We start from the raw sequence: 27,361 nt of genomic DNA on the forward strand, positions 1-27,361 counted from the left end.
GGAATCAAGCACATTTTTGTTCGAGCATGCTCCACCTGCCTCTTAAAACAATTTAAATAGCATCCAAATAACAAAAAACCCCAACAATATAATCCCCACAATCCTCGTTAAGCCAGCATTTCGATTCATTACAGTAGTCAAATTTCCCAGTGTTTGTTTAACCAGTTGCATTAAACTTGAAAAATTGTCATTCAACTGATGTAAGAGCCCCAGTTCTTGTTGTATTGAATCATGAATATCATTATTCACTGTGGTTCTAAATTGATGTAAAGTATTGGCTAGTTGTTCGAATTTTTGATTGTTTTGCTCTTCCCTGTGGGAATATAGATTACTACTCATGGTTAAGCTATCGTGGTTCGGTCGATTTTAGTTTGAGCGGTAGGTTTTAGGAGATTTGTAGTGTTTGTGTGTTGCCCTTTACGTGATGTTTTTTTTTGCTGCCTCCATTTTACACCCAATTCATGTGACTCTAACAATTCTACAGAAGACTATACGAGAAAAATGATAATCTGTATTGAGCTATACTTTCTATACTAATAACCAGAGTTTCCAAAACCAGCACTGGTGTTTTGTTGGTTTATTTGTTGGGGATTGGGATATGGGGGATATTGTTGACCACTATATTGAGCATTATAACCCGTACTTTGCTGAAACTGTGGTTGAGAAGGTTGTTGTTGCTGAAATTGAGGCTGGGATAGTGGACCATGCTGGTACTGTTGTTGCTGTCCAGTTGGGTGTTGCAAGGATGGATGTGATCCCGTTGGTTGTTGATACTGCGGTTGAGGACCTGTTGCTTGTTGGGGCTGTTGATATTGAGGTTGAGGACGAGTGACTTGTTGGGGCGGCTGATACTGTGGTTGAGGACCACTTGCTTGTCGTTGCGGTTGTTGCACTAGTTGCGGTACTTCATGCGTTGCCGCAGGATATGGAAGTTGATTATAGGCATTTCCATTAGCTTGTTTCGATCTATTATTGATCAGCTTATCCAATAGCTCATTATATGACTTGATCTCTGTATTCAATTGCGTATTCAAAACTCCCAATTCTTCTTGACGAACACTATACTTGTCTATAAAACTCCCCAATTGAATTCTCGAAGATATCACATTGTTGTATAGCTCAGTTACTTCATCTTCATCAATCTGGGATACGTCATTGGTAGATAAAATAGCCAATAACCTATCAATTTGCTTTTGACCCACATCCAACAACTTGCCTTCCATTTCATTCTCTCGAGCCAACTCTTGGGGAGATTTGTTGACTATAGGAGTCACGTAGTTTAAAGGAAAAATTCCAATCTTCCCATTAGGTAAGGATCCCCTCCACCAATCTCTGTAAACAGATTCAATAACAGTTATTACATCACCTTTTCTGAACGAAAGCTCATCTTCTTCATACGATATCAAGTCATATAACGCTCTGACTTTTGACACTGTTGCAACCGTTTGTTCTTCCTCTGATCCAGCTGGAGACACAGCACGCTGTTGTTCTTGTTGTGGCTGTGGCTGTTGCGACTCCGGCAAAGGTTTATTATTCAAATATTGCTTCTTCAAATTCTGCTCATTCTCATATTCTTGCAACGATAACTTCAATACACGTTGTAACTCCTCATCTTCCTTGTTCTTATCCTGCTGTGTCCTTTCTTGTTTTGCTGGTTTACTAGGACCTTGTTGGGCCTTGAAATATTGGGGATAATCCGACTTTACTAAATTGTATGCATCATTCATCGGTTTCAACGAAGGATCTGACTTGAAGCTTTTGTTCAATTGTTCGAGAACTTCAATGATTCTGTACTTGACAGTAATGTGTAATTTCCTATCCAGTAACTTCTTGATAAGACAATCTTCAAGAAAAGATTTAGTGGCTATCTCCTGTTTCATTCGGGAACCACAATTTTCAGCTATCGAAACTAGCAAAGATAAGGATCTTAAAATAGTATTTGCATCTTTGGTAGATGTGATTTTGGTCTTTATCAAGTTGACCGCCCTACTAGTTTCCAATTCTGGATTTGAGGATATCTTGTCGCATACGTCTAAAATGTATTGCCAGTTATCTGAGGTAAGCGTTGGATCTGTAGCTTTATTTATTAAGGCATCTAATGTAGTCATGGTGTAATTAATATGAAAGTGTAGGTTGTTGATTCAAACTGTATTGCCACTTTCTTATTTGTTTCTTTGAATGATGCAAGGGCCGTAATAAGTCGCACAGGTTATATGCAGTACTATTTTAATACAGGTTGGCTGCAAAAGTAATGTTTCAACCACAGAATAGTGTGCAAAACTACTTCACATTGACTAAGATAGGCTCGGTTGGGAAGGAAAAAGAATTAAATCCACAGCTAACACTTAGGTTTGCTATTTGTTACATATAGAGAGTGCACAGATAGTAGTTCAATATAAGTGAGGAATAAGTAAATCAATCAATGTCGAGTGATAATAATGATGTCAAATTGTTTCACATGACAATATGAGTTAGGATATTGTTAAAAGACAACGACGGGTTAGATTTAAACATTTGTGTTGGTTGGCATCTTTCTTTTCACTTGGAGCAGTTTTTTTAACGAAAATCGATGCAAAATTTACATTGGCAAACCTTTATTCTTAATGAGGATATTGGGCATTGGCGCATTGATGGATTCCCAGGTACCATGACTCTACAAATTGAATGTCAGAGAGTAAAGGGAAACTGGTAGTATGCCGTACGTCCAACCGTTAACTATATGGGGACACAAATGTTGCCGAGGTTCAAATGAGTAATCAAAAAAAAAACGGATTGGTAGCTCGTTGCTTCCCCTATTTCCCTCTCTCTTCCCAACTTTGTGTTGTTCCTGTTTTTTTTAGTGGGAAACAATAATCTGTACTATGATGACGATGATGATGATGTAATGCAAGTTATGTCTGTTCCATTGCATACACCAACAATCAAGTCTGATGTACTTAGGGCTAAAGCATGTACTATATACAGCTATCAGTCAATTACAATCAGGTTTCTTCTTATTTTGATGACCCATGTGTCTTTTTTCTTTATATCGACTCGAATTTTAGTCTGTTATTGGAGGGCTCAAAACCATTGATAGATCTATTTCTCTTCAATGACGTAAACCAAAGCCTGCTTTTGAAAGGGCATAGTAAGTAAAGATATTTGATAGCTTATGATCGTGTGATTGTGATTGCAATTTATGTCTATAGATGAAATTGTAGGCTGAGTTGTTTTTATATGAGGTGACAGTGTATATTTTGTGGTGCATTGTTTGTATTTCGTATTTTTGTATTACACGCTCAAAAGATCTCTTTTTTTCAATTTTGTTTGTTTTCATTTTACAAAATTTTCATCTTTCTCCTTGGTATCTGAGGACTTGAAATACTGATACACTCTTTTCAAGAGGACTTTTGCATAGTTACCCGTGTTTCAAAGAAGTGGCTTAGTATTAAAATAGTTCGATCTTTTTAGCTTACTTTGGCACTTTTCCATAGCATGAGTTCTTCAACGTCGACTTCAGCAAAGAAAGAGGGGCATTTGTCACCACCAACATCACAACAACGTCATCGTTCATCCTCATCAGTAGGTAGAATAGCAGTTGGAGATACTTCACCTTCATTGTCAACCATGGAAACTACAAAGGCTTCAAGAAGAAAGTCTAGTGCTAGAAGAGCCGAATTGACTCGTGAAACCAAGTCGGATTGGGCTATTGCGAAGCATCTCTTGATTGGGTTTAGAGAGTTGTGTTATAGACAAACTTGGATTGTGCCTTTCTTGGTTTTGTTAGCTGCATTTGGAACTTTTTTTCTTTCTAGTCCAAGTGGAGAAATTCACAAGTTTTTAGAAGATATGATTGTACCATCATATCATATTCCAGGAACTGATCAATATGGAAAGGGAGCTAATGATTTCAAATTTGTTGGATTTTATGCCATTTTCTTCACGTTCTTGAGAGAATTTATGATGTGTTGTGTTTTGAGACCAATTAGTATCTATCTTGGTGTGACTAAAGAGGCTAAGCAAAGAAGATTTTTGGAACAAACTTATGCCATGTTCTATTATGGAATCAGTGGTCCAATGGGTTTATGGATCATGTCGAGAACTCCATTATGGTTCTTTGAAACTACTCCAATGTATCTTGAATACCCACACAAGACACATGAGATTTACTTTAAGGTATTTTACTTAGGTCAAGCAGCATTCTGGGTCCAACAATCAGTTATTCTTGTATTACAATTGGAGAAACCAAGAAAAGACTTCTTTGAGTTGGTGTTGCACCATATTATCACCATTGCATTAATTTGGTGTTCCTATAGATTCCATTTCACTTGGATTGGTATTGAAGTTTTTATTACTATGGATGTATCTGATTTCTGGTTGGCTTTGTCTAAAACGCTAAACTATTTAGATTCAAAGTTGACTGGACCGTTCTTTGTATGGTTTATTGCGGTATGGATTTACTTGAGACATTACATCAACTTGAGAATCTTGTGGTCAGTTTTAACTGAATTTAGAACCGTCGGTGAATGGGAATTAAATTGGGAAACGCAACAATATAAATGTTATATTTCACAACCAATCACATTCTTTTTGATTTTTGCTTTACAATTGGTCAACATTTACTGGTTATTCTTGATTTTGAGAATCTTGTCAAGATACATCTTCTCTGGTGAACAAAAGGATGAAAGAAGTGAAGATGAAGAAGAAGAAGAAGATATCAGTAACAGCGAAGAAGAAAAGAAGGAACAATAGACTATGTAGCTAGATAATAAATCAATATTTAATACAATCGTATGCATTGCTGTGACTCTGAGTCGAGGAAAAGAAAAAATATCGCGACTCTGGTCCAAGTGTAAACAAACCAAAGACACACATCATTTACCACACATGTCTCAGAGGCTACAATCTTTGAACAAAGACGAGCTAATACGGAAGGTTCTCGAGTCAGAAGCTATACTAAATGAGTTCCAAGAGTCTAGTAAAGATCTAGAGAAGGCGTTGGAGGATGAATTACAAGAATTGGAAACAGCAAACTTGAATCTTGAAAATCAAGTTATCAACTTAAAGGATCAGATACTTGCATCAAGGCAACAGAATTTAGACCAGGGTAAGGAGTTGGATGTGTTGCAGGATCTTCTACTAAGAAAAGATCAAGAAATCACCAGTTTACAACAGAAAGTAGTCAAAATTGAAATTGCAAATGCTTCAATGGAAAGTCAAGATCGGATTATGCTCAATAAATACGAAGTACAACGGGCTTTCAATAACGAGCTATTGGAGAAGTTGGCATTGCTAGAAGATGAGTTGGACAGGGTTAAGAAACAAAACACCGAGAAACAATTGCATATTACCAATTATAAACTTCAAGTCAATGATTTACAAGAGAAGATTAGGCAACTAGAAACAGAACAAAACAAAGATACTGATTCACTGTTTGTTAGTTTGATGGATGTGTTGAAGAGTACGCCTCCGCCCAAAGCACTTCGAGATGTCACCAATACGTCACAAAGTAAAATGAAGAAATCGGATTCACTACAAAAACTAAAGAACTTGACGAGAGATATTGACATTTTCTTAGGAAAAAACAATCGATTAGATGATACTTCAGTTGAGAATTTGAAAAGAATGTCTATATTAAAGGCGCCATCACTGACTAAATTAACAATTCTGGATGAATCAGCATACACAGACACTGACAAGAAAACCAAACGGCTCTCATATAGTAAACGCTATTCTCAACTACCTTCAATTACCGGAAGTCCACGAGTTTCAGAAAAGCAATATTGACATACTAGCTTGCCTTTTTAGATTTATAAGTAATGTAAGATGTACGAATGCTACCATGTGAATTCAAATACTACGCGAAGTCAAAAGTCTCTGGCTTATTTTCCGGTTGCGTTTTTCTCTTACGCCCACTGAAACCGAATCCCCCTCCTCATCATTACAACACAAAACACCATGGATTCCTTCAATGATATACTAAAAAGGTTTGACAATGGTGAAGTATTCACTTACCTTGTTGATATGAGCAGGAAGCTTTCCAAAGAGAATGGTTTAGAGGAATCTGATTACAACATATATCGCGATCAATTGAATCAACTTATAAACGAACAAAGAAAGAGACAACCACAATCAATTGTAAAGAAAAAGAAAGGAGATGCTACTACCACTGCAGAGTCCAAAGTTCAATCATCAATGAATGTATTCAAGTTAGTTTCGCGAAACTTAGTCATGGTTCTACGTGTTCTTACATCCAAGACTTATGACATGGCAAATCTGTTATTGAACGATGTATACTTGGATGAACATGGAAATTTGCGTCAACTGTGCAAAGTGGCTATAATCATCCTCATTGATCTTTTTGAACACTTTCCAAGTCAATTGGGATCATTGAGTAGTTTTTGCGTTGCCCAAATTTACAAAATTTTGAAAAAGGATCCAAATATCGATGGTGATTTGGTGTACTTGTTGTATTCAGTATCGAAAAATGCAACAAAGCAAGATATTGATGAAAAATTAAATACAAAATTGATCAAGATTTGTACAAAGTCCATTTTGCAAGAAATTATCTCTTTTGATATGGAGGATGAAAAATGCACATCAACAGTGCTTTTGAAAAAAAATTACACCCAGTGTTTCAAGAATCTTTTGGTGTTGAATATATCAAGTCATTATGAATCTTTGTTGGAAGCTTCTGCTAGCTCAAGTTCTGCTGGAGCCAAGATGAAACCAGAAATGATCATGGCTCAACAACACCATTTCCAACAAGGGATACTAACTGCCCATGAGAACGTTTTTGAGTACTGCTTGTCCAGTCCACTTATGGAGATACGTGTAACGGGGATAGATTTACTATCAAATCTTCTCATAAATTTTATTCCAACTGGTAACTTCAATGCGATCGAGTACTTGATTAGGTTTTACCCATTACCGGACCAAACCAATTGGGATGCAAGCCTCTCTGTGAAAATAGATACAAATGGTGAGCCATTAATTGAAACAAAAAAGGAGAAAAATTCAATAGTCAATCACGACAGTCAAGCCATTATAAATAGTCTGTTGGAGAAGAACCTTTTACAATCAAGCATAGCTGCTACAATTATTTTCTATATCCAAATGGAACAATTTCAAAATCCCGAGTATTTGTCCTCCAACTTGATAAACATCTTGCAGTTGGTGCTTTTGAAGTTTGACGACTTGAAATTTGACAACAATAAAATCATCCACATTCAGGACACAAATTGGAACAAGACTCTAACAAACTGGAATGTGATTCTTGACTATGTCATCAAAGAAACTGGCTCTGCTGCAGGTGACGTTTTATCTAGTTATTTGTACTCAAAATTGAATGCAACCCTTAACAAAATTGCTGACACAAACCACGGAGAAAACAATGAGCCGGTGTCATTAAATAGGGACAAAAAACGGGAGTCAAGAATTTTCGGTTTCAAAACCACCAAATCATCAAAAAGAAAAACAACTGGATCAGATATTAACATTTACACCAATCCATATCAAGCTTGTCTTGTTTTGTCAGTTATTGAAAATATTATCCCAGCAGGTATAAACATAGAATCCTCCGAGGAAAGGGACAAGGATGAGGAGAAGAAGAACTTCAATGAGTTAGATGAGGATTTGGAAATGACTAATAATACGGATGCGCGGGGATTGTCCCTTTTGGAGAATACTTTGTTCACGTTGATTGCTAATGATAACTTTTATACCCGTAATTACGCTATAAAGGCATTATTGACTTATGCGACATTTAACCCGGCAATCATCAACCAGTTGATATTATTTGCATTCAAATTTGTTGATCAGGAGCATAAACATTCGGACAGGGTTTTAACGAAGGGCCAGTATAACACTTGCGGTATATCTTCAGTGAGACTTCTAAGCTACTCATTAGCTTTGCTGTCCTTAATCAAGCAAACAGATCCAGCCTTGCTACAAAATACAATCGTTGTGAAAGTTTTGAGTTTTTGCACCCAGAATTTGAAACATAGTGGAAACTCCAATATCAAGAACTCAAGTTGCTGGATCATTTTAGCTTCATTGGTTTCGTTGTACAACTTTTCCGAGTACGTCAAATTGAACTCATCGCAGTTTTTGATTTTTTGGAAAAGCTTGCTTACGTCTCAGTTTCTTTCTGTCAATTCAAACCTATCAGGAAATGACCAAACTAATGAGGTTATTTCAAATTTGAAGGTCAGAGCATTTGCTTTGGTGTGTTTGCATAACTACTTGAAGTCGGTCGACTTGACTCCAGAGTCATTCAAACAAATCCTGTTCTTGTTGACCAAGTCTTACAATTACTTATCTCATTTGGAAAGTAACATTGAAAATGTGAGTTTGGTGACAACTTTGAATTCATCTTACTTCAATGATTACGATTACAATCCCAATCTTCTCAATAATATACTATACTCCAACCATTCATTTAATGGACTGTTGACTTCGGAAAAGATGATTGTTAGCTTGGTGTTTTACAGTAAAAAAGTGATTTTACAGAGTTACAAGGAGATAGCCAACTCGCTCAAGAGTGAAATAAACTCCAATCTTGTCATTTTCCTTATCAAGATTTTTAGTGATCATAGGATATTTTCAAGAAGCCTTTCATCAGAAGGTGACAAGTCATCTAAGAACAAATTGAAATACCCATCATTGCATTCAAATATCATTGATGATTCGTCAAGTTATATCGGCGAGGATTACAACTACAATTTTGGTTTGACAAGCAAATGGCCCTTTGAGATAATACGTGGGCCAATTCATATCAGGGATCAGGAGAATACACAGAGAGACTTCTTATCCCCAGCAGAGAGTGTTTTTACCTTGCACAAAAATGGACACGCAACGTATTGGTTCCACTGTCTTGAAAAAGTTGCATTTTCTTCAACAACTCGATCTATATCCTTCGACCCCAACGATTTCCTAACTCATGATTCTCCATTGAATGGCAACTCATCGTCGGTATTGATGACCTCGTTGGTCGATCTTGCAATAGACTTGTTTGAAACACTGTTTGCTCACTTGACGAGTAAAATTCAATTTTCCTTGTTGGAGCAAATTAGGAACTCGCTCACAGCTCATCAAGTTGACGAACTAAGATTGAAAGCTATAATGTTGAATGTATCAATTGCTATGAACGGCGTGGTGAAGAATATGTCCGAAAAAGAATTGACATTAGAGATTGGTGTCGCTTCAACTTTGATTGACATTGTCAAGAAAATTAACCTCAGGAATGCAGAGCTTATCGCTATGAATGCAGAGACTATGGGGCTAATTGCCCTTCTTGTAAATAGAGATGAAGCACACGGAGCCATAACCAACCTTATAAACGACGTTGTCACCGATGAGGGTCCTTTCCAAAGAGGATTTTCCGTGCTTTCGATGGCAAATATTTACTTGAGGAAGAAAATCGGATTCAAAGAGACTTACAATATTTTAGCTCAATTGTTGAACGACCAAAATCCTATTGTTTACTATTTTACATTGCAAAGTCTCGTAAAGATATTTGAAACGAACTCGGATATGTCGCCATTGGTGCCACAAATCTTAGAAAGGCTTTGTAGCAACTATTTGGATAATAATTTTGGTTATGATCTAACAGATAAAGTGTCGATCAGTCTTAAAACGAGGTTTGGCTCAGTTGGCATTATGGCAAAATTGTTACAACTAATAATCACATCTTTAGGGCCAGAGTTACGAGAATGGCAACTTCGAGACAAGGTAGGTTTGAGAAATCTCATTGTTGCTTTGAGCTATGGTATTGGATTAGCTACATTGGATGATTATATAGTAGTCTATCAACAATTGATAGAGCTATTCAAAGAGTTGATAATATTTGATCCAAATCTTATTGAAGGTGAAGTTGGCGTATTTACGAAATTGTTGAATTTGATCATATCAAAGAACCTCAAGATTGCAGTGGCAAACGTTTCTCCAACCTCGCTAAACACCGACTCAATATTTCCCTTCACTACCAGTTTTGATTTGTATTCTTCTGCCTACAGTTGCTACTACGAAGTTGTAAAGATATATGGTGTCGGAATTATTTCACAAGAAACCGAGTACTTGTTTTGGGTATCGATGAATATAATACCATGCCCTGAATTGGAGAGACTCATTTTGCTTTGGATAGAATGCAGTTTGGATAAGAATTGGTTCAACACATTAAATACGTTACTCAAATCAAGTATGAAAAAGTTGGTGGACCCATTCCTCGAGTCTAATTATCAACAAAAGCTTTTGCCATTGAGTCAACGTCAAAAGAAGCATAGTAAAGCTAATATTGTTGATTTCAAGGATGAAGAAAATGAAGTCATTGTTGATGAAGATGAAGCAAAGATGGAAAAGAATGAGCCTATTACCTTGGAGTTCAGAGTGTTTATTTATGAGGCGTTGAATCATTTGTTACTGTTGGCATACAAGAACCCGAAGCTTATTGATCGATTAAAGAGCAAAATACCTGAAATAGTTAAGCTTTCATTTTTGGGTGCTGCTTCTCCAATTCTCGACTTGAAATTAAAAGGACTTGATTTGTTGAATTCAACATTGGAGTTGTTTGGTGATCTCGAAGATCCATTGTATCCTTCAACATCGATTTTAGAGCAACAACAAGCTCAAATAATCAGTGCTTTAGTACCCTGTTTTACCCCAGGGAATGATTACAAGGTAATTGTCCACGCCATTGGCGTCTCTTCCAACTTTATTAACTTACCACGCATAAAATATTATTCGAAGCAAAGAATTTTAAAAACATTGATTCAATTATTGGAGGAGATTTCCTCAAATAAATTTTTGAAGTTTGGGTTTTTGGAGGATATGTCAGAGTTTGGTAAAAAGAGCATTCAGTTGGCTATTTTGAATTGTTGGGCATTGTTGAGAATTGAAGCTTATGAGGAATTGGACCAAAACGAGGAAGAATTTGAGCAGGTGTTGGAGAAGTATTCTGAGTTGTTGATATCGTTGTGGATCCTTTCGTTGAGAGAGTATTCCATTGTTAAATACAGCGAGTCCTCAAGCCGAGAACTCGAAATTTATGGTAATTATTGGATTAATTTGGTTACAGTCTTAAGTTTGGAAACCGAAACGAATTACACGTTGATCAATGACTCACTTTCTGGAGATAGCGAAAACTTTTTTTTCATATTATTCAGTCAATGTATTGAGTCGTTGGTTAAAAACAGGAATGTTGTACCTATTTTGAAGTCATTCAATAAGCTAATGGGTATAAGCACCTTAGTCGATTTGTCTTTCAATGACCATATATTTGGAGAGTTGATTGATGTTGTTGATCGATTTATGTTGGTTGAGGAGGATGCTGAGATCCAGTGCTTGTTTTTGGACAGCATGGAAGCGGCGTTCCGTACCTATATATCATCACACCAATCTGATTTAGAGTTCGGGTTTGATAAGCTATTCGAATTGATCAGGGTCACAATGATTCCTTTATTCAGAATTTTACCGTTCCTCAAGTCAGACTTCGACAATAATTCCGAAAATTATGAAGCTTTACTCAAAACTGCTGAGGGTGCTCCAAACTTATTGATTTTGAAGAAAACGTTTGAAAATTTAGTGAAGATGATTATGTTATTTCCAGATGTTGTGAAGAAGGATCTATATTCGTGTCTCCTTTATATCTTTGCAAAAGTTTATGAGAGCAAAAAGGTGTTTTTGATTTCAGTTATACTTCCATATTTGAAACAGGTTGTCACTGACAGTAGAAAGCTCGGTACTGACTTTATCAAACCATTTTATGATATTGTCTCCAGATTTTACATAATAGACGCTGCAGAGAATTATACTGTCTTGACGACGGTGATTCTTGTGACATGTGGTGATATTCAATTAAATGCTGAAGAATCGGAGCAGTTAAGCGATGGGTTACTTCAACTTTTACTGAATGAGAAGACTGCATCGTTGAGCTTACAATGCATCAAGTCTCTAATGCAACAAACCGGCTCCCATGTTAACCTTATTTTGAAAAATTTAATCATTGGACTCATTGGAAATATAACGGGTATTGACCCAGTTGCTGGTATCAGCACCAAACTATCATTTGAGATATTGATATTGTACACCAAGAACGTTGTGGATGACAAACAGAAGTTGACTGCTTTTTACTCTCTTTTGCTACCCACATTGATCAAATCTGGTGCTGATGATAAGCTATACACACGTGACAAACTTTTACTTTTAATCAAGCAAGATTTCCTGGTATTCAAAGAAGTTGTTAATAAGTATTTGAGTTCATCACAAAAGACATTGGCAGAAGAGCTCATAAAGTTGAAGGGAGAAGCCTTACAGGAAAAAACAGATCCACAAATAGAGTTGAAAACTTTTGTATAGATTGAAAATAAGGTTTTGCAATGTATTCCAATGGTTCCTCTAGTGTGTGAATAGAAACTGTATCCTTTAGGTATTGTAGAGTTTTGAATTGGTGAGACTGCTTTGAGTGAGTGCATCTTTGGTTTTGTTTATTTGTTGCAAAACAAAAAATTCAAAGACGCGTTTTTACAATTTTCCACTTTGTTATTCCACCAAGTATACAGAGTATCAATTGAAACGCCAAAATCATGACGGAAGAAGGTGTCCAAGAGGGCTTTAATCTTGCGAACTCTTTACTTTTTGTACCCCCTGAGCCACTTTTGCAAAAAGAGCAAGACATAATTCAGACTCCAACTGTACCAAATGTAGCTACACCCGATCATAAAATCTCACCTACCTCGATGGTAACAGACATTAACGAGCAGCAAAGCTCAGAGGGCAAAGTAGTCAAGTTATTTTCCGGCCAAATGGTGAACCTAGAACGAAGGGAGTGTACCGAAGCGCAATCTACAGGCATTGAAGAGAGAAGCAAACTTTACATGGATATGGACTCGCTTTTTGCAAGAGTTGAGCTTAAGAATAAAATCAAGGAGAACTCATCAAAACTAGACTCAAAAAAGGAGCGTAATAAATCTAAATATATGCCCTTATGGACCGAAAAGTACAAGCCGCAAAACTTTTTACAATTGTGCCCTGCTGGAAATGAGAGACAATACCGATTAATTATGCGATGGATACAAAAATGGTCTCCTTCGGTATTTGGCGAAAAAGTTAAAGAAACAGATGGTACGGATTCACTAGGTAGGCCAAATCGAAAGATTTTGTTAATACATGGACCGCCGGGGGTGGGCAAGACTGTTGCTACTCATATTTTGGTGCGTCAAATGGGTTACAATATCCAGGAACTAAATGCCATGAACAGTATGGACACTCTTCCTCAAGGATCCTTCAACAATTCAGCAGGGAGCAATGCCTATTCAAATGCGTCTAATGCTTTGAAGTTGAAGATTCAAAACACATTAACATCCAATGCAGTGTCCAAGAATGGAAAACCTTTCTGCTTACTTATAGACGAATTGGATTCATTAGCTAATACAAATGATGTTGTCAAAATCTTGCAAGACGTTGTAAATGCAGACCAACGAGCATATGCAAAACAAAGGTATTTGAATGGGAATAACGATAACAATCAAAAGAGGCCGAGGAAGGCCGATAGGATACTAAACAGACCCATTATATGTATTGCCAATGATATATACTCGCGACAGCAAGGAAAGTTTGGACCCAATCCTTTGGAGAAGATGAGATCAATATCCGATGTCGTCACGTTTCGGAAACCGGCCATTGCACAAAGAGCAACTGGTGCGAGAGTCAGTGGCAGTGCAATGAAATCAGTCAAAGATTTTTTAATGTCAGTCAGCGAAAGAGAACGCATGGGATTGGATTACAAGGACATTAGTGAAATTTGCGAAGTATGTGATGGAGATTTGAGAGCTTGTTTGAATCAAATGCAATTTTCAGGAAGACGCCTGTCTTCTAATATGAACATCAAAAAGATGTCCACAAAAGACAAGCATGTGTCTTGGTTCACAATGGTGGAAGATGTATTCAAGAGAGACCCTCAATTGAAAAAAGAGGAAAATTTCAATTTACTTTTGCAAAAGTACATGGATGGGAATGGAAAATCAATTACTGGTAGTATTGACCTGTTTGACAAATTCATAAATGGGGTATTTAACAAATACCTAGATATTGTTCACTTGCAAGATGATACTTTACTTAGACCTAGTGAGCTTAGTGACTGGTTTCATTACCAAGATTGTTTTAACAACAGCTTTAACGACGCAAATCAATACAGCTCTTTGATAACTTTAAAGAGTTGGACTTTATTAAGTGATTTGAAAAATTATGGCGAAATCAAGCTGTTAATTCCCAATGCTAAAAATTTGTCGTTTGAGACCTTTGAAAAATTGAAGGAGAACCGTCACATCGTTAAAACTCTAACTTCAAATATACCAGCCGCTATGAGGTCAGCAATTGGAAGCATGAACGACGAAAACGTCGCAAACTATTTTCTCCCTTGTCTCACAAAGATCCTTACCCCTAGTTTGTCATCGAAATCAAAGGGTAACCTAAGCTCAGCTGAGGTTGAGAAGCTTCAAAAGATTGTTTCGTTAATTGAGACTTTTAAATTCACTCTTGAAACCAAGAGGGATTTTGATTCGGGCCAAACAGAATTAAAGCTTGGGCCAGATTGGGATTCCCTTTCGGTTTTTGACACATTTGTCGCTGGAAGATCAAGCGCAATTGAATGCAAACAACTTCAGCTTAAACGCCAAACATTGTTCCCGTTGATCAGTGCAGCGTTGGAAGGCTCGACAGCATCTTTGCAAAGTCAAAAACGCAAGTTAGAAGACATTGGGGACACAAAAGTAACAAAGAAAGCAAAAGTAACACTACGAGAGAATCAAACTTTCAAGTCCCAATATGATGACGTTAAGTCTGCTACAAAATCAGACAATGAAATCACGAAACATGTGCCTAGAATTTGGGTGAACTTTAATGAAGGTTATTCAAATGCCGTTAGAAAAGAAGTTAATTGGAAAGACATCTGGTTGCCATAATATGCCTCACTAGAGTAGGTTGAAATAGACAAAAATTTGGAATCGCTCTTGAATGTTCATTCTTGCCCAAACAAACTTCTACTTTGCAATATTAGCACACATTTTTCTATTTCAATTCGTGTGTGAACGTTAAAGAACTACTTGATTGACACATCTAGATATTTTTCAAATAATTGCACAGCTGATTCGAGTGACTCAGATTCATTAAAAAGCCTTTTTAGGCGGGTTCTATCATCCTCGTATACTTTGATACCCAAGGTTGAGCTTCTGAATGCGTGCTTTGTAAAATTTCTTCTTGTTTGTATCCTTGGAGTTCTGTCCATTATTTCCATAGACTCTGAATGATGATACTTTTCGTTTTGCAATTGCGTGAATTGGATTTGACTGGTCCCTCTCAATTTCGGCAAACTTATAGGTCCAAAATTATACACAATATGATGATCCCTATGGAGTACCTTCGGTAATTTTTTGATTCGACTTATATATAATTTGAGTATAGACCTTTTCACAATCGGAGCTTGCGTATGTGGTGTAGATACTTGCAAATGCAGAAAATTCGAGATCAACGAGTCAGTAGAAGCTGCCGAAACTTGTGGCACAAGGGTGTGTGGAGTCTCTGGAACTTCAACTATATTTGTAAATGTTGATGTGTCAATAGAATTGGTGTATGCTGAGTTGAGGGAACCGTTTACTGGCAAGGTATACGTGTACTTCTTAGGTGGCTCCAGCAAGTCAACTGTATCATGCAGCCCTGTTTGATTCAATCTTCTTAACTTAACCGGTTTTGCTAATCTGTGCCGTGAGCTGAGTTCCAAATTAGAAGCTTTTACAACGTTCCCCTTATCGATCTTACTATCAGCGAATAGCCGGTTTCTTGCAACGACAAACGATATAATGTCGTCTTCATGTACTTGCGATTGCGTTTGAGACGCGAAAACTTGGCCTCCCCTAAATCCTCCACTTTCATGCAAATCTGAGTTTCCAATCAGTCGCATGGGTTGATAACCTTTGGGAATAAAGCCTTTGGCTAATCGTTTTTTAACAGTTGGGATTGAAGGACCTCCATTAAAAGTGTTGATTTGTTTTCTCCGGAATGAATTTCGTGTTAGTTTCTTTGGCGTCTCACCGTACTGTTTATTAGTATTCATGGCAATGGGCTCCTTCAACCCCTCAACTTCTGAGTCGAGTTTAGAATTTGGATCTAAGCGAGGGGTAGAAAAGCACGAAAAGGATTTGAATTGCTCAACTTCTACTTCCTGTGGAACCAACACCAACCTACAGTCGTCTATATCTTTCGTCATTTTCTTGTCTTGCTCTAGCTCACATTCAGGATTCACTCTTGCGGTACTTGCAAGATGTGGCAATTCCAAACCATCGTGAAAGGGGTTGATAGTGTTTCTGCTTCCACCTTTACCGTTCTGCTTTGGGCCATTATCTTCCGCTTGAGACAAGGGTGAGGTTTCGGGGGTATTTAGTTGTGCCAAATGCGCAGCATTTGCAAATGTAGAAGTGAGCTCTGCCAGATTAGTTCCCTCGCAATTGTCTTTGATTTCTTTGGAACCCGTAAACGAAAATGGTTTTTGTTCCTGCAGTGCCAGTTTCCCTTTCGTAAAGTATTCAAAATCCCCAGCACTTGTTTTAACCATCAACTCATTCATATTCAACCGTGGACTGATAATCATCTCAATCTTGCGTTTTGCTTTTCTTGCAGAAGTTTCCCGTTCCATTGTTAGGTATTGAGTATGTCTGTATGATTAAATTGGGCTCCTTGTTTGATCCGCGAGTCTGTCACTGAATTCATCGAAAGTGAGAAGAAGACTACTAAGAAAGGTGTTCGTCCAACACAATGGTAATTATGTTGCGGACTTCAAGGTGCTTTGTCATTACCTCAAACTTTGTTTGTTTCATCTTTGCTTCAAGTTGCAGAATTTGTCACATTATTTTTTAGTCTAACATGCTTTTGCAGCCATTTACAGTAATAAGCGGTTTTGTACAACGGTGACTTTATCAACGACACTACAATTTTGACATTATCAAATAATTGAACATCTAAATAACAAAATTTTGTTAGCAAGTTGCGCCTTGAGGTACTATTTACATAAGTACGACTACTTCACTTTGCTTTTCAACTTCTTTGCAATTGACTTTGCATTTTCGTAGCCGTTACCGTCCCTCATTTTACGTTTTCTTTTTCCATCATCGTCTTGTTTCTTAGGGCCTCTACTCTTGTTCCTATTAGATCTCTCCTTTAGAATTTTCTTCATTGTTTCGGTCTTTTTGAACTCACTGCTGGTTGGATCTATAGCAAAATCATGGCTTTCAAAGATTTCATCGAATCTTGGATCGTTCAAGTTGGCCTCGAAATTGTCTTGTGTCATCTCTTGGTCTATATTTTTCTTCCTTGATTTTTTGTTTCTCTTTGATTTTTCATTCTTGAGAACATCCTTCATGTTAAAATGCTCGCTCTTCTGATCGTTGTCCATAAGCACCAACTCCAATTCAGCTTTCTCTTTTTCAGATTCATCTCCAACTTCCTTATTGCGGGGCTTGTTCTTTTTCTTTCCAGCAGGCGGTGAGGTTTCATCTTCATCTCCTTTATCTGCTTTACTCTCTTTGAACTTGTTAAGTCTCTTTTGGCGCCTCTCTTTCTCCTTCCTTTTGTACGCCTCTATCGTGGTCTCCTCGGATGTTTCTTCCTTTGGATCCTTTTCGGCTGCATCGTTCAAACCGGGGTCAAAAGTAATTTCCATGTCTACGTCATCGCTTTCATCGCCGGATTCAGTACTTTTTTTGAAAGTCTTTCCTAATAAGTTTTGATATTTTGACTTCAAATCGGACACTTCACCGTTCTTACCCAACTCATCAGAATCAGAATCACTGGCCAAATATGCTTTAAAGTCATTGGCTTCTATTTCCTTTTGTGAAAGTGGTCTCGAGGACAATGTGAGACGCTCCTTTGGAGTCTCATCCCACGTCAATTTCACCTTTGAGTGTTGCAATGCATCTGTCACAAATCTGGATTCCGGTTTGTAATTTGGTGATACTTTTAAACATTCATCTTTGACATCATTTTCATCAAAATCCATATCCTCCGGCACATATCTCAAATCAAAAACATTTGCGGTTGATTCGTATTCTGTACCATCAACATTCTCATATATGTTTCTTGCTGTTTGAACAGAGTCACACTTGACAATAGCATAGTAATATCTCAATCGCTGTAGTTGGTATCGACGAAGAGCTTTGCTGTCATAGTCTTCCTTTCCATCATCCTGCTCGTACAACTTACGTGTGACCCTTTCCAACTCTTTCGCATCTTGAATGTCGACATCAGAATCCAAGTCTGACTCGGAATCTGACTCCAAGTTCTTCTTAGTCTTCTTTTTGAACAAGTCTCTTGGTGGGCCCTCTACTTCTTCCCTTTGCATCTTTTCCTTTCCAAATTCTGAAGGATATATTGTCACTGACTTTATGCTTCCACCTTTGGGCACAAATGACAAAAAAGTCGCCATCAAATCCTCTGCTCTCAAATTATCCCAATCCATATTAACAACTGCAAAGGAAGAGGTAGGGTCTGTTTCACCTGGTGCATTCTCCTCCAATTCAAGCTCTGATTCGCTTTCCGCTTCCTCTAATTCCAGTTCGCTGTCGGATGACGACTCGTCTGAGCTATCCTCTGACGAGGAGCTTGAAAGTCCTTCTCCTCTAGCTCTATCCAACTCTTCCTCTTCACCTCTAATCTTGCGACTCAACGCTTCCATGTCATGTTCCTCTTCCTCTTCGTCACTCTCCTCGCTGGAACTTTTGTCATCATATTCGTAGTACTTGTTTAATTGTTGATCTTTTTCTTCAAGTTTTCTTCCATATCTATCAATTTTGACTTTACTCCCACTTAGTTTTTTCAATTCTTTCTTGTTGAATCTGTCATCCACCTTGACTTTCAAATTTTTGAAATTTGGAAACTTGAATCTGGGATCACTGTGGACCGATTTGAACCTAGAGTCCTCAGTGACAGGTTTAATCTCGTTTGAGTTCTTGTCATTCCCACTCTTGTGCTGGCCCTTGCTTGCTTTTGCCATTATTGCTTTGGAGAAGATATTGGTTAAGTAGTGAACTATATTTATTCTACAGCTCATCTCTATGTAAAAATTGTACACAAAAGAGAAAACATCGGTAGCGCTTATATCATCCAGATCCATAGCTACCATGATTTCCAACCAAGCCTGCCATTTCCAAAAACGCCCTTTCTTCACCCATGCTTCGTATATTCACACTCTGTCTTGCATTTGCTTGCTTCTCCTCCCATTCCCATTGCTTTCTCTGCTCATCCAATTCTTTCATTGAACCGATACCCCAAACTTCAAGATCAGTGATGGCAAATCTGTCCTCAAAATTCTCGGTGCTGAGTTGACTCTGAGCTGACGGTTTGAAGAAATTGGTGGCATTATTCTTCAGTTGAGCTAAATGTCTAAACACCGCAAATTCTAAATTGGCCTCTAATGTTAAGGAGACATCACCAGGGTAGTATTTTTGGTGCCCATTCTTATTCAACGGTTGCAAATTTCCGAACCCTACGCCCATCCCTTGATTATTGAAGTAAATCAGCTTGCCCTTCATCACGTCACTGTGTCCACTCTTGTAACAATCAGTTCGGGGTAGAACAGATAGAATCACAGTTGATTCATCTCCAAAGTTTCTCTTGTTGGAGCTTTGCCAAGGCTCTCTCACCACCGCGCAGTAGGTAATTCTGTCATTATCGTGCTGCCATGGCTGTAGATGGCTCTCCTGCTTTAGGAAGTACTTCGGATATGCCTCGTCAAATTTTTGATAACGTCTATTATTGTTCACTGTTTTCTTTTTGATTCTTTTACCACTCACTATCAAAAATGTCGGAGCCTGCCATTTGAAGATTTTTGTTTCCAAAGAACGTATTGAAAATCCTGACTCCGACCCAGCATATAACTTCATTGCGTTCTCAGTAGTCACTTCCAAATCACTCCCAATCCCTTTTAAGATAGATGATATGTAAGAAAGGGTGGCTGCATTTACTAACTCGGTGGGTCCAAATGTAAGATGCTTCTTTTGTGGCTGTTTACCTGAACATGCCTCAGTATGCACCAGTTTCAATGAAGTCGAAAGTTCGGTGACCAATTTCTTTAGCCCGTTTTGGTAGAAATTGGGCAAAATTTCGCCAATATCTTGAGAAAACTCGTTGTACAGAATTGATTCCCCGTCCGGTTTATTAGACAAAAAGTTTAAATTGACAAACCTCAAGATTGATACTGAGTATAGCTCAAAATTACTCCATTGGAGTAGCCTTGAACCAAATTCGTCTTCCATTGAACATTGTTTCTGTAGTGGGATGGAGTTAGCAATGAGTGTCAATGTGGTGATATCAACAAAGCTACTAGCATCTAGCTTCAATTTGTCTGATATTTCTTCAAAATGGGCAAAAATGGGAGCCCTTTTCCAATCAACTTTCTTAGCTTTGAGACCCATTTCGTCAGTCTCCTCAAACGGTTGGAGCAAGGGTATCTCAATTTGCTGACTTTCTTTGGCACTGCTACTCATGGCCGTTGCCTGATCCTTCCCTGACAATAAAATGAACAAAAGTTTTAGGAAGTCAAATCCTTGATGCAAAATTTTGTTGTATCTACCCAGCATGAGAGTGATGGATATGACAAGCTCATGAATTGTCAATTCTTTACTAGATACCATTTCGCTCCTCAAAAACGGGAATTGGCCCATTTTCTTCATAATGGAAAATACAACTCCCATTATTTTGTCCAGCTCCCTTGACTTGGAACTACTTTCATCATATAAATTGGCCTTTAATTTGTCTTTTGATATTACCGAGCTGTCATTTTCATCTATAACGGATTTGACGAAAGCAAGTTCCTGTGGCCTCAATACTTGTAAAGATCTCGCATAAAATAGATCGTTGATTTCAGACTTGGTGAGATTAGTCTGAAAGTCGTTATTTGAGTCACTTGAATGGCTTGTGCTTGATATTTGTCCCATTGATGAGTGATGATCAATTATCAAGAAGTGGTAGCAAGGGTTCGAAAAATGCGGAGTTATTCTACGTTTTCCAAGACAGAATACGTTCCAGAGAGCATCCAAGTTTCTAAAATAAAATTGCTTGATTCTTTGATGATAATTACAACTTTGTTATTAGACGGGGTTGCCAACTACTCTATATACAATATTATCGATTTCAATTCAACAAATCCTCAAGAAACTCTTTCGAACGAATTTCCAAATCAAAAATAGCTTTTCTGAATTCACCGTATAGCCCAGTTGAGTTCAAAATCTCATTCTCTTCGGTGTTAGCGTCTGAAATGTCATTCGGCCCATCCCTATAGCGTTGCTCCATCGAGTTCTTTTTCAACAACGCTTTTGTAAAGCTTAAAATGACCAAAGCAAAGTATATTCTTATTACACTCATGACGATTGTCGTTGCAAATATGAAAAACAACTCTCTTCCAGCTGATGCAGACTGGGAAGACAAGTCGATTCCTTCATCACTTGAATCCACTTTTCTTTTCAATAATGCATCACCACCCACATCTTCGCCGCTTCCATCCTCTGAACTGAACCAAAAAAAGACAAAGTAGATGGTGTAAAGTGATCCTATAACGGTATCAATAAGGTATACCACCGTGGCCAAGGACATTTTTCGTAAATTTCGTGACTTGTTTCGCAAGTTTATCAATGCAGTGGCGTATATTGGTAGCATGATAAGGGCCAAGGAGTTGTAAAGCCACTGCCAAAAGTCTATGGGGTGACCGGTAAATAATGACAAAATGCCATACAACCCACCTGCTTTGTTGAGAATGGTGATTCCAAGAATAACCTCAACACCAATAAACAATGGGATAAATCCCAAAAATTTCTATTTTGTTAGCACTTAGCTAATTGTACGTGCATTTCCTTATACATACTTGCGGTAACAATCGCTGTAAAGTCGATGAAATTGCCATTATGTTTGTGATTGGAAAATGATTGGGATGTTTGGACTTTGAAGTGCTTATACTTTTTTCTGTAAATCTTCTCACGATTCCTATTCCACAACTCATCTCTAATTCTAATCAATGATTGCCGACGATATACTGCAAAAGTTAGAAGAATTCGATTTATCAGACCTGGATTCAAATAGTGACACTGAATATGAGGATGAAACAGAGTACACCAGACTGAATCAAGCAAGTCAATTTACAGTTTCAAAACCATTGGAGAAGGAGGATATCGTGACTAAATATGCCGATAAAATCAAAACTGAGCCATTCAAAAAGGGACCACAAGTTACAAAAGACAGGGCAAAGAGGGCGACGGTTGAGCAAGTTTTGGATGCTAGAACATTGCGGTTCTTGGGTAAAATTTTCCGTTCCGGTCTCATTACTAGAATTAATGGTTGTATTAGTACGGGAAAAGAAGCAAATATTTACCATGGAACTCATGACGACGAAGAATCTACAGAGGAATTTGCAGTGAAAATATACAAAACCTCAATTTTGGTGTTTAAAGACAGAAAGAGATATGTTGATGGGGAATTTAGATTCAGAAATACCAAAGATCAAGGTAATCCGAGGAAAATGGTCAAGATATGGGCTGAAAAGGAATTTAGAAATTTAAACAGGATTTACCAAAGTAATGTACCTTGTCCTAAGCCGTACGTCATTAAATCGCATGTATTGGTTATGGAATACTTGACAGAAGGTGATGATCAACCATCTCCCAAATTGAAGGACTATCCATTCAAAGGTATTAACGACGTTAATAAATACTACCATGAGATGTTAATCTGTATGAGGCGATTATTTCAGAATTGTCGATTGGTTCACGCGGATTTAAGTGAGTATAATTCTATTGTCCACAAGGACAAGTTGTACATCATTGATGTTTCGCAGTCAGTAGAACCAGACCATCCCATGGCTCTCGATTTTTTGCGAATGGACATCAAAAATGTGAATGATTATTTTTCAAGGCAGAATATCGACGTGTATCCTGAGAAGTCCATATTTACATTTGTGACCGAGCCCTTGGGTATTGAGGATTCAGAAGAAGATTTAAATGCTTACTTAGATTCAACCCCATTAAAGACTACTAAGGATCAAGAGATCGAGGATGAAATTTTCAGATCTTTGCACTTGGTCAGGTCGTTGAAACATTTAGATGAAAGAGATTTTCAAAAATTTTCAGAAGGGGGAGTAGATACAATGAGAGAGTTGGTTGCGCCTGCCCTACCGTCAGAAGAGTTAACTACTGCAACTGTTGATGACAATAAGGAACAAGATGATAATACAAGCAATAGCGAAAGTGATGAAGAATCTGAAAAAAGTGATGAGGACCTGTCAGATGATGAAGAGCAAGCCAAACCCAAGGGGAAGAAATATGAAGATAAGGACGAGAAGAAGGCAAGAAAAGAAGCTACAAAATTGGCCAAGCAGGAAAAGAGAAAGACCAAGATGAAAAAGCACGTAAAAAAGAAGCTTATAAATAAGCGAAAGAGTGGTAAATAGAGAGGGTAATTAGTTGCATGTATACGATACTATAGAGGAGACTACGTTTGTAAAGAACGCGTATTGAAATCTGACGAAAATCACGTGTAACAATTGACAGCGAAATTGAAAAAAAAATTGACCAATTCAGCAATACGTGTAAATCACATTTTCTTCATCAAAGCTATCTTCTACTACACATCATGCTTAACTTGTCAAAGTTGATTGCTGTTTTCGTCGCATTGTTTCAACTCACGAATGCTTTGCATTTCTATGTAAAGACTGGTGAAACTAAGTGTTTCTTTGAAGAATTGCAGCAAGACACTCTTGTTGTTGGAAAGATTGACGCTTATGAAAAGAACGATCATTCCAATGAATACTCAAAGAATGGAAAATTGAAAGTTCAAATTACAATTGATGTATGTTTACTTGTATTGCTATCTAAAGATAATTACTAACTTCTTTTACAGGAAACGTTTGACAACAATCACAGAGTCATTGATCAAAAATCATCACCTAACGGAGAATTCACATTCACTTCCTTGGATTCAGGAGAACACAAGTTCTGTTTAACCCCAGTGTATTCTGATAATACTCATAATAAGGTACACCGTATATTTTTTGATGTTGTCCAGGGATCTACTCATGATTACGTTGATTCTAAATCTACCAAACTGGTTGACGAATTAACGAAAAGAGTAAACAGCTTGTACGAAAAATTGGACAAAATTCATTGGGAACAGGAAACCATGAGGGAGAGAGAAGCTTTGTTTAGAGATCAAAGTGAATCTACAAACTCAAGAGTTGTCAAATGGTCGATTGTCCAATTATTTGTCTTGATCGGTACATGCGTTTATCAATTGCGTCACTTGAAATCCTTTTTTGTCAAGCAAAAGATTGTATAAATTGAGTAAGTAGATTAAACATAGTTGATGTGTCACCAAGGTTTGTATTTCCCACTCTCTTCGCGAAAATTCAAAAAAAACAGCTACTTTCACAACCAAAGATGACCAACATCGAAGATGAGCTCCGTCTCAAAATACAGTTGCTAGAACTTGAAAATGAAAGATTGAAACAACTGAAGTCCAAAGAATGCACCCTGTATCCCAAAGTAAATGAGTATTTTAGTCTCGATGAGTATAAAAGATACGGCAGACAAATGATTGTTCCACAATTTGGGTCATTGGAGTCCCAAAAGAAATTGAAAAAGTCGAAAATTCTTGTGGTAGGGGCAGGTGGTTTAGGGTCCCCTGCGTTGCAATACCTATCGGCCACAGGGGTTGGCACGATAGGCATACTTGACGATGATATCGTGGATATTAGTAATTTACATCGTCAAGTTATACATCAAACTGGCGCTGTAGGAACATATAAATGTGATTCTGCAAAGTCCTTCATCAAGAATATCAACCCACACGTTAATGTCATTACACACCCCATTAGATTAAGTAACGATAATGCTTTTGAGGTAATCAGCCAGTACGATTTAGTGCTAGATTGCACGGATCACCCAGCAGTGAGATACCTCATTAATGATGTATGTGTACTTCTAGGGAAAACAATTGTGAGCGGTTCTGGCCTCAAAGCGGATGGACAATTTACAATATTGAATTTTGAGAACAGGGGCCCATGTTATAGATGTTTTTACCCCCAGCCGCCTAGCCCAAGCTCAGTCACGTCGTGTGTCGATGGTGGGGTTATAGGTCCAGCGATTGGAATGGTGGGAATTGCAATGGCAATGGAAACCATAAAAATTCTCACTGGATACTACACCAAGGAGAATTTTAGCCCTTTTCTCTCATCCTATTCTGCCTACCCTCATCAACAAATCAGGCGCTTTAAAATGAGACCGAAACAGGCCAGTTGCATAGCCTGTGGTACCAATAGAGAAATAACTAAAGAGAAAATCGAAATTGGAGAGATTGACTATGTTGCTTTCTGTGGGAAAGTAACTTACGAACCATTGGATCAAAAGCATAGAGTATCAGTTATAGACTACAACTCTATGTTGCATTTGGGTAAGAATCACACGTTGATTGATGTCAGACCGCAAGAACAATACAACATCACCAAGCTTCCCAACTCTGTAAACATTGAGTGGGATCCCGCATTTAGAAAACTCGATTCATTAGAAGAATATCTACCAGTGACGAAGTCTGACGACATTTATTTGGTATGCAGGTATGGTAATGATTCCCAATTAGCTGCCAAAAAGCTTCATGATTTAGGTTACAAAAATGCTAAAAGTATCGATGGTGGTATTGACAAATGGTCAGATGTTATAGACCCATCCATTCCAAAGTATTAGTTTTGAAAATTGGGGTCTAATCTTTCGACGAGTAAAATACCTGAAGCTGTTCCAGCAGCGTAGACTGAACTACCGATTATATTTTCGTTCCATGCTAAGGCACTTATCATAGTCTCTGACGGCATATAAGACGCTTGAATTGCACTTTCTATATCCATTCTTTCGTAGTCTGCTGATATCTCCACTGTGGAATTGGTTCTGTCTAGAGTGAATTTCCATAGCTTCAAGGGAACCAACACTTTATTACCTCCTTTACTTGAAAAAAATTTCCTTGTATAGTTCATCAATATAATATCACCTGCATCTGTACCCGTTAACATGAATGGATGACCTATGACTTCAGATAACTTGGAAGTCGTCATATGACTATTAAGCCTTAGCATGGTTGAAGACGTATCTTGTAGCGACCGGAGGCATAAGACGTTGCTATTTTCAGTATTATGTGCAAGAAGAACGTCCTGTAAAATATAGTTGTAGGTTGGTTTTATGGTTGACTTTTCCGACAAAGGACAAAATGTATTGACTAAAGGACCTTGAGTCGAATAAGCCATCCCTCGGTAGGCCTGTCCATTGACGATATTCATATACTCTCCAGTAGAAATAGGAACAGACACAATACTAGAGATAGGACCATCAGAAAGAAAAGTTTTGAAATTGGGTATTGAAAGATCTCCTTCCTGGCGTAGCGGTAGCTCAAACTCCATTACATATCCGTCAGCAGTACCTGATAATAGTCTGTCTGCTCCAACAAATGAAAAACACGTTAAATTGGAGGACCCATTTCTGTTTGATTGGTATTTATGGGAAGGTTCTTGAACGACACAGAACATCGGTAAATCATTCTTAATTTTGAGTAAGTGAATTTCTCCGTTCTTGAAGACACAACCCAATACACCTAATACTTGCTGGTCGGTGTATACCGGCACCCATTGCACATCAGTAGCAGCTCCGAAACTTGATGTTACCAATGTATGCTCGAGTTCTAGTTCGTTTGAAGGTGCACTGTATTTCCATATCTGAAGAGATGATTGGATACTTTTATGGGGGACGTTGTTAAATACGTTCAACTCAGGGTTGATTGCATTGACTTCAGAAAGCCCTTCTTCTCCACTAATAACTCCAATTGCTAAATATGATATACCATCCTCCTTATCTAAACTATCCAGTAACCATTGCATGGATGTAATAAATCCACCTACTTTAGCCGCAAATACATTTCGGTTTGTGAATTCTTTCAATTGGGTGGGGTTTTGTCCCAAAGTGGCCGCATGAGAAGCTTTTCCTAGCATGAACCTGGTCAGAAGACTTGAATTGAACCTGAATTTCACATACTCAGCTTCAACCTCTTTAACTATAACGTCTTTGATTTTCAAATCTTGGGCAGGGATATACTGGTTTTTCCTTGAAGCGTGCTTGAATAATTTTGCTAAAGACTCATCCACAACAAACAACTTCTCTCCCCAATGAGCTTTATACTCCCTTGCCACATCATAAAACTGTTCATTGTTACCGTAGTTCAGCAAAACCTTGCCTCTAAAGTTCATTTTGGCTTTGAGCCTGTTGCGAAGTTTGTTTATACTTTCAAGTGCGCGGAAATTTTTAAAGTTTACCCAGTT

General features: G+C 37.8%; 14 protein-coding genes across 14 annotated transcripts; 7 read left to right on the forward strand and 7 right to left on the reverse strand. All coding sequences in view use genetic code 12, as the record gives it.

Annotated features, from left to right (window-relative positions):
• Positions 1–42: 42 nt before the first annotated feature.
• On the reverse strand, positions 43–339 carry CORT_0A03220 (Sft1 Golgi v-SNARE; the record flags this gene model as incomplete). Its single annotated transcript, XM_003866102.1, has 1 exon — positions 43–339. One exon carries the CDS (start codon positions 337–339, stop codon positions 43–45), a length of 297 nt encoding a protein of 98 aa, XP_003866150.1.
• A 194-nt stretch (positions 340–533) lies between these two features.
• CORT_0A03230 (Hse1 protein) lies at positions 534–2,108 on the reverse strand (the record flags this gene model as incomplete). Its single annotated transcript, XM_003866103.1, has 1 exon — positions 534–2,108. One exon carries the CDS (start codon positions 2,106–2,108, stop codon positions 534–536), a length of 1,575 nt encoding a protein of 524 aa, XP_003866151.1.
• A 1,366-nt stretch (positions 2,109–3,474) lies between these two features.
• Positions 3,475–4,731, forward strand: CORT_0A03240 (Lag1 ceramide synthase component; the record flags this gene model as incomplete). Its single annotated transcript, XM_003866104.1, has 1 exon — positions 3,475–4,731. The coding sequence occupies one exon, from the start codon at positions 3,475–3,477 to the stop codon at positions 4,729–4,731; it is 1,257 nt and encodes a 418-aa protein (XP_003866152.1).
• A 135-nt stretch (positions 4,732–4,866) lies between these two features.
• Positions 4,867–5,766, forward strand: CORT_0A03250 (hypothetical protein; the record flags this gene model as incomplete). The annotated part of the gene is made up of 1 exon (XM_003866105.1): positions 4,867–5,766. The coding sequence occupies one exon, from the start codon at positions 4,867–4,869 to the stop codon at positions 5,764–5,766; it is 900 nt and encodes a 299-aa protein (XP_003866153.1).
• Positions 5,767–5,937: 171 nt separating this feature from the next.
• On the forward strand, positions 5,938–12,333 carry CORT_0A03260 (hypothetical protein; the record flags this gene model as incomplete). Its single annotated transcript, XM_003866106.1, has 1 exon — positions 5,938–12,333. One exon carries the CDS (start codon positions 5,938–5,940, stop codon positions 12,331–12,333), a length of 6,396 nt encoding a protein of 2,131 aa, XP_003866154.1.
• A 227-nt stretch (positions 12,334–12,560) lies between these two features.
• CORT_0A03270 (Ctf18 protein) lies at positions 12,561–14,936 on the forward strand (the record flags this gene model as incomplete). Its single annotated transcript, XM_003866107.1, has 1 exon — positions 12,561–14,936. The coding sequence occupies one exon, from the start codon at positions 12,561–12,563 to the stop codon at positions 14,934–14,936; it is 2,376 nt and encodes a 791-aa protein (XP_003866155.1).
• A 137-nt stretch (positions 14,937–15,073) lies between these two features.
• On the reverse strand, positions 15,074–16,663 carry CORT_0A03280 (hypothetical protein; the record flags this gene model as incomplete). The annotated part of the gene is made up of 1 exon (XM_003866108.1): positions 15,074–16,663. The coding sequence occupies one exon, from the start codon at positions 16,661–16,663 to the stop codon at positions 15,074–15,076; it is 1,590 nt and encodes a 529-aa protein (XP_003866156.1).
• Positions 16,664–17,044: 381 nt separating this feature from the next.
• On the reverse strand, positions 17,045–19,015 carry CORT_0A03290 (the record flags this gene model as incomplete). The annotated part of the gene is made up of 1 exon (XM_003866109.1): positions 17,045–19,015. One exon carries the CDS (start codon positions 19,013–19,015, stop codon positions 17,045–17,047), a length of 1,971 nt encoding a protein of 656 aa, XP_003866157.1.
• A 106-nt stretch (positions 19,016–19,121) lies between these two features.
• On the reverse strand, positions 19,122–20,957 carry CORT_0A03300 (hypothetical protein; the record flags this gene model as incomplete). The annotated part of the gene is made up of 1 exon (XM_003866110.1): positions 19,122–20,957. One exon carries the CDS (start codon positions 20,955–20,957, stop codon positions 19,122–19,124), a length of 1,836 nt encoding a protein of 611 aa, XP_003866158.1.
• A 196-nt stretch (positions 20,958–21,153) lies between these two features.
• On the reverse strand, positions 21,154–21,919 carry CORT_0A03310 (Kei1 protein; the record flags this gene model as incomplete). Its single annotated transcript, XM_003866111.1, has 2 exons — positions 21,154–21,831; positions 21,881–21,919. The coding sequence occupies 2 exons, from the start codon at positions 21,917–21,919 to the stop codon at positions 21,154–21,156; spliced, it is 717 nt and encodes a 238-aa protein (XP_003866159.1).
• Positions 21,920–22,030: 111 nt separating this feature from the next.
• On the forward strand, positions 22,031–23,458 carry CORT_0A03320 (serine/threonine-protein kinase; the record flags this gene model as incomplete). The annotated part of the gene is made up of 1 exon (XM_003866112.1): positions 22,031–23,458. One exon carries the CDS (start codon positions 22,031–22,033, stop codon positions 23,456–23,458), a length of 1,428 nt encoding a protein of 475 aa, XP_003866160.1.
• A 182-nt stretch (positions 23,459–23,640) lies between these two features.
• CORT_0A03330 (hypothetical protein) lies at positions 23,641–24,342 on the forward strand (the record flags this gene model as incomplete). The annotated part of the gene is made up of 2 exons (XM_003866113.1): positions 23,641–23,856; positions 23,908–24,342. The coding sequence occupies 2 exons, from the start codon at positions 23,641–23,643 to the stop codon at positions 24,340–24,342; spliced, it is 651 nt and encodes a 216-aa protein (XP_003866161.1).
• A 101-nt stretch (positions 24,343–24,443) lies between these two features.
• CORT_0A03340 (Uba4 ubiquitin activating protein) lies at positions 24,444–25,745 on the forward strand (the record flags this gene model as incomplete). Its single annotated transcript, XM_003866114.1, has 1 exon — positions 24,444–25,745. The coding sequence occupies one exon, from the start codon at positions 24,444–24,446 to the stop codon at positions 25,743–25,745; it is 1,302 nt and encodes a 433-aa protein (XP_003866162.1).
• CORT_0A03350 (hypothetical protein) lies at positions 25,742–27,289 on the reverse strand (the record flags this gene model as incomplete). The annotated part of the gene is made up of 1 exon (XM_003866115.1): positions 25,742–27,289. The coding sequence occupies one exon, from the start codon at positions 27,287–27,289 to the stop codon at positions 25,742–25,744; it is 1,548 nt and encodes a 515-aa protein (XP_003866163.1).
• Between the last annotated feature and the right edge of the window lie 72 nt (positions 27,290–27,361).

This window comes from Candida orthopsilosis (assembly GCF_000315875.1).
Source record: "Candida orthopsilosis Co 90-125, chromosome 1 draft sequence".
Lineage (NCBI taxonomy): Eukaryota > Fungi > Ascomycota > Pichiomycetes > Serinales > Debaryomycetaceae > Lodderomyces > Lodderomyces orthopsilosis.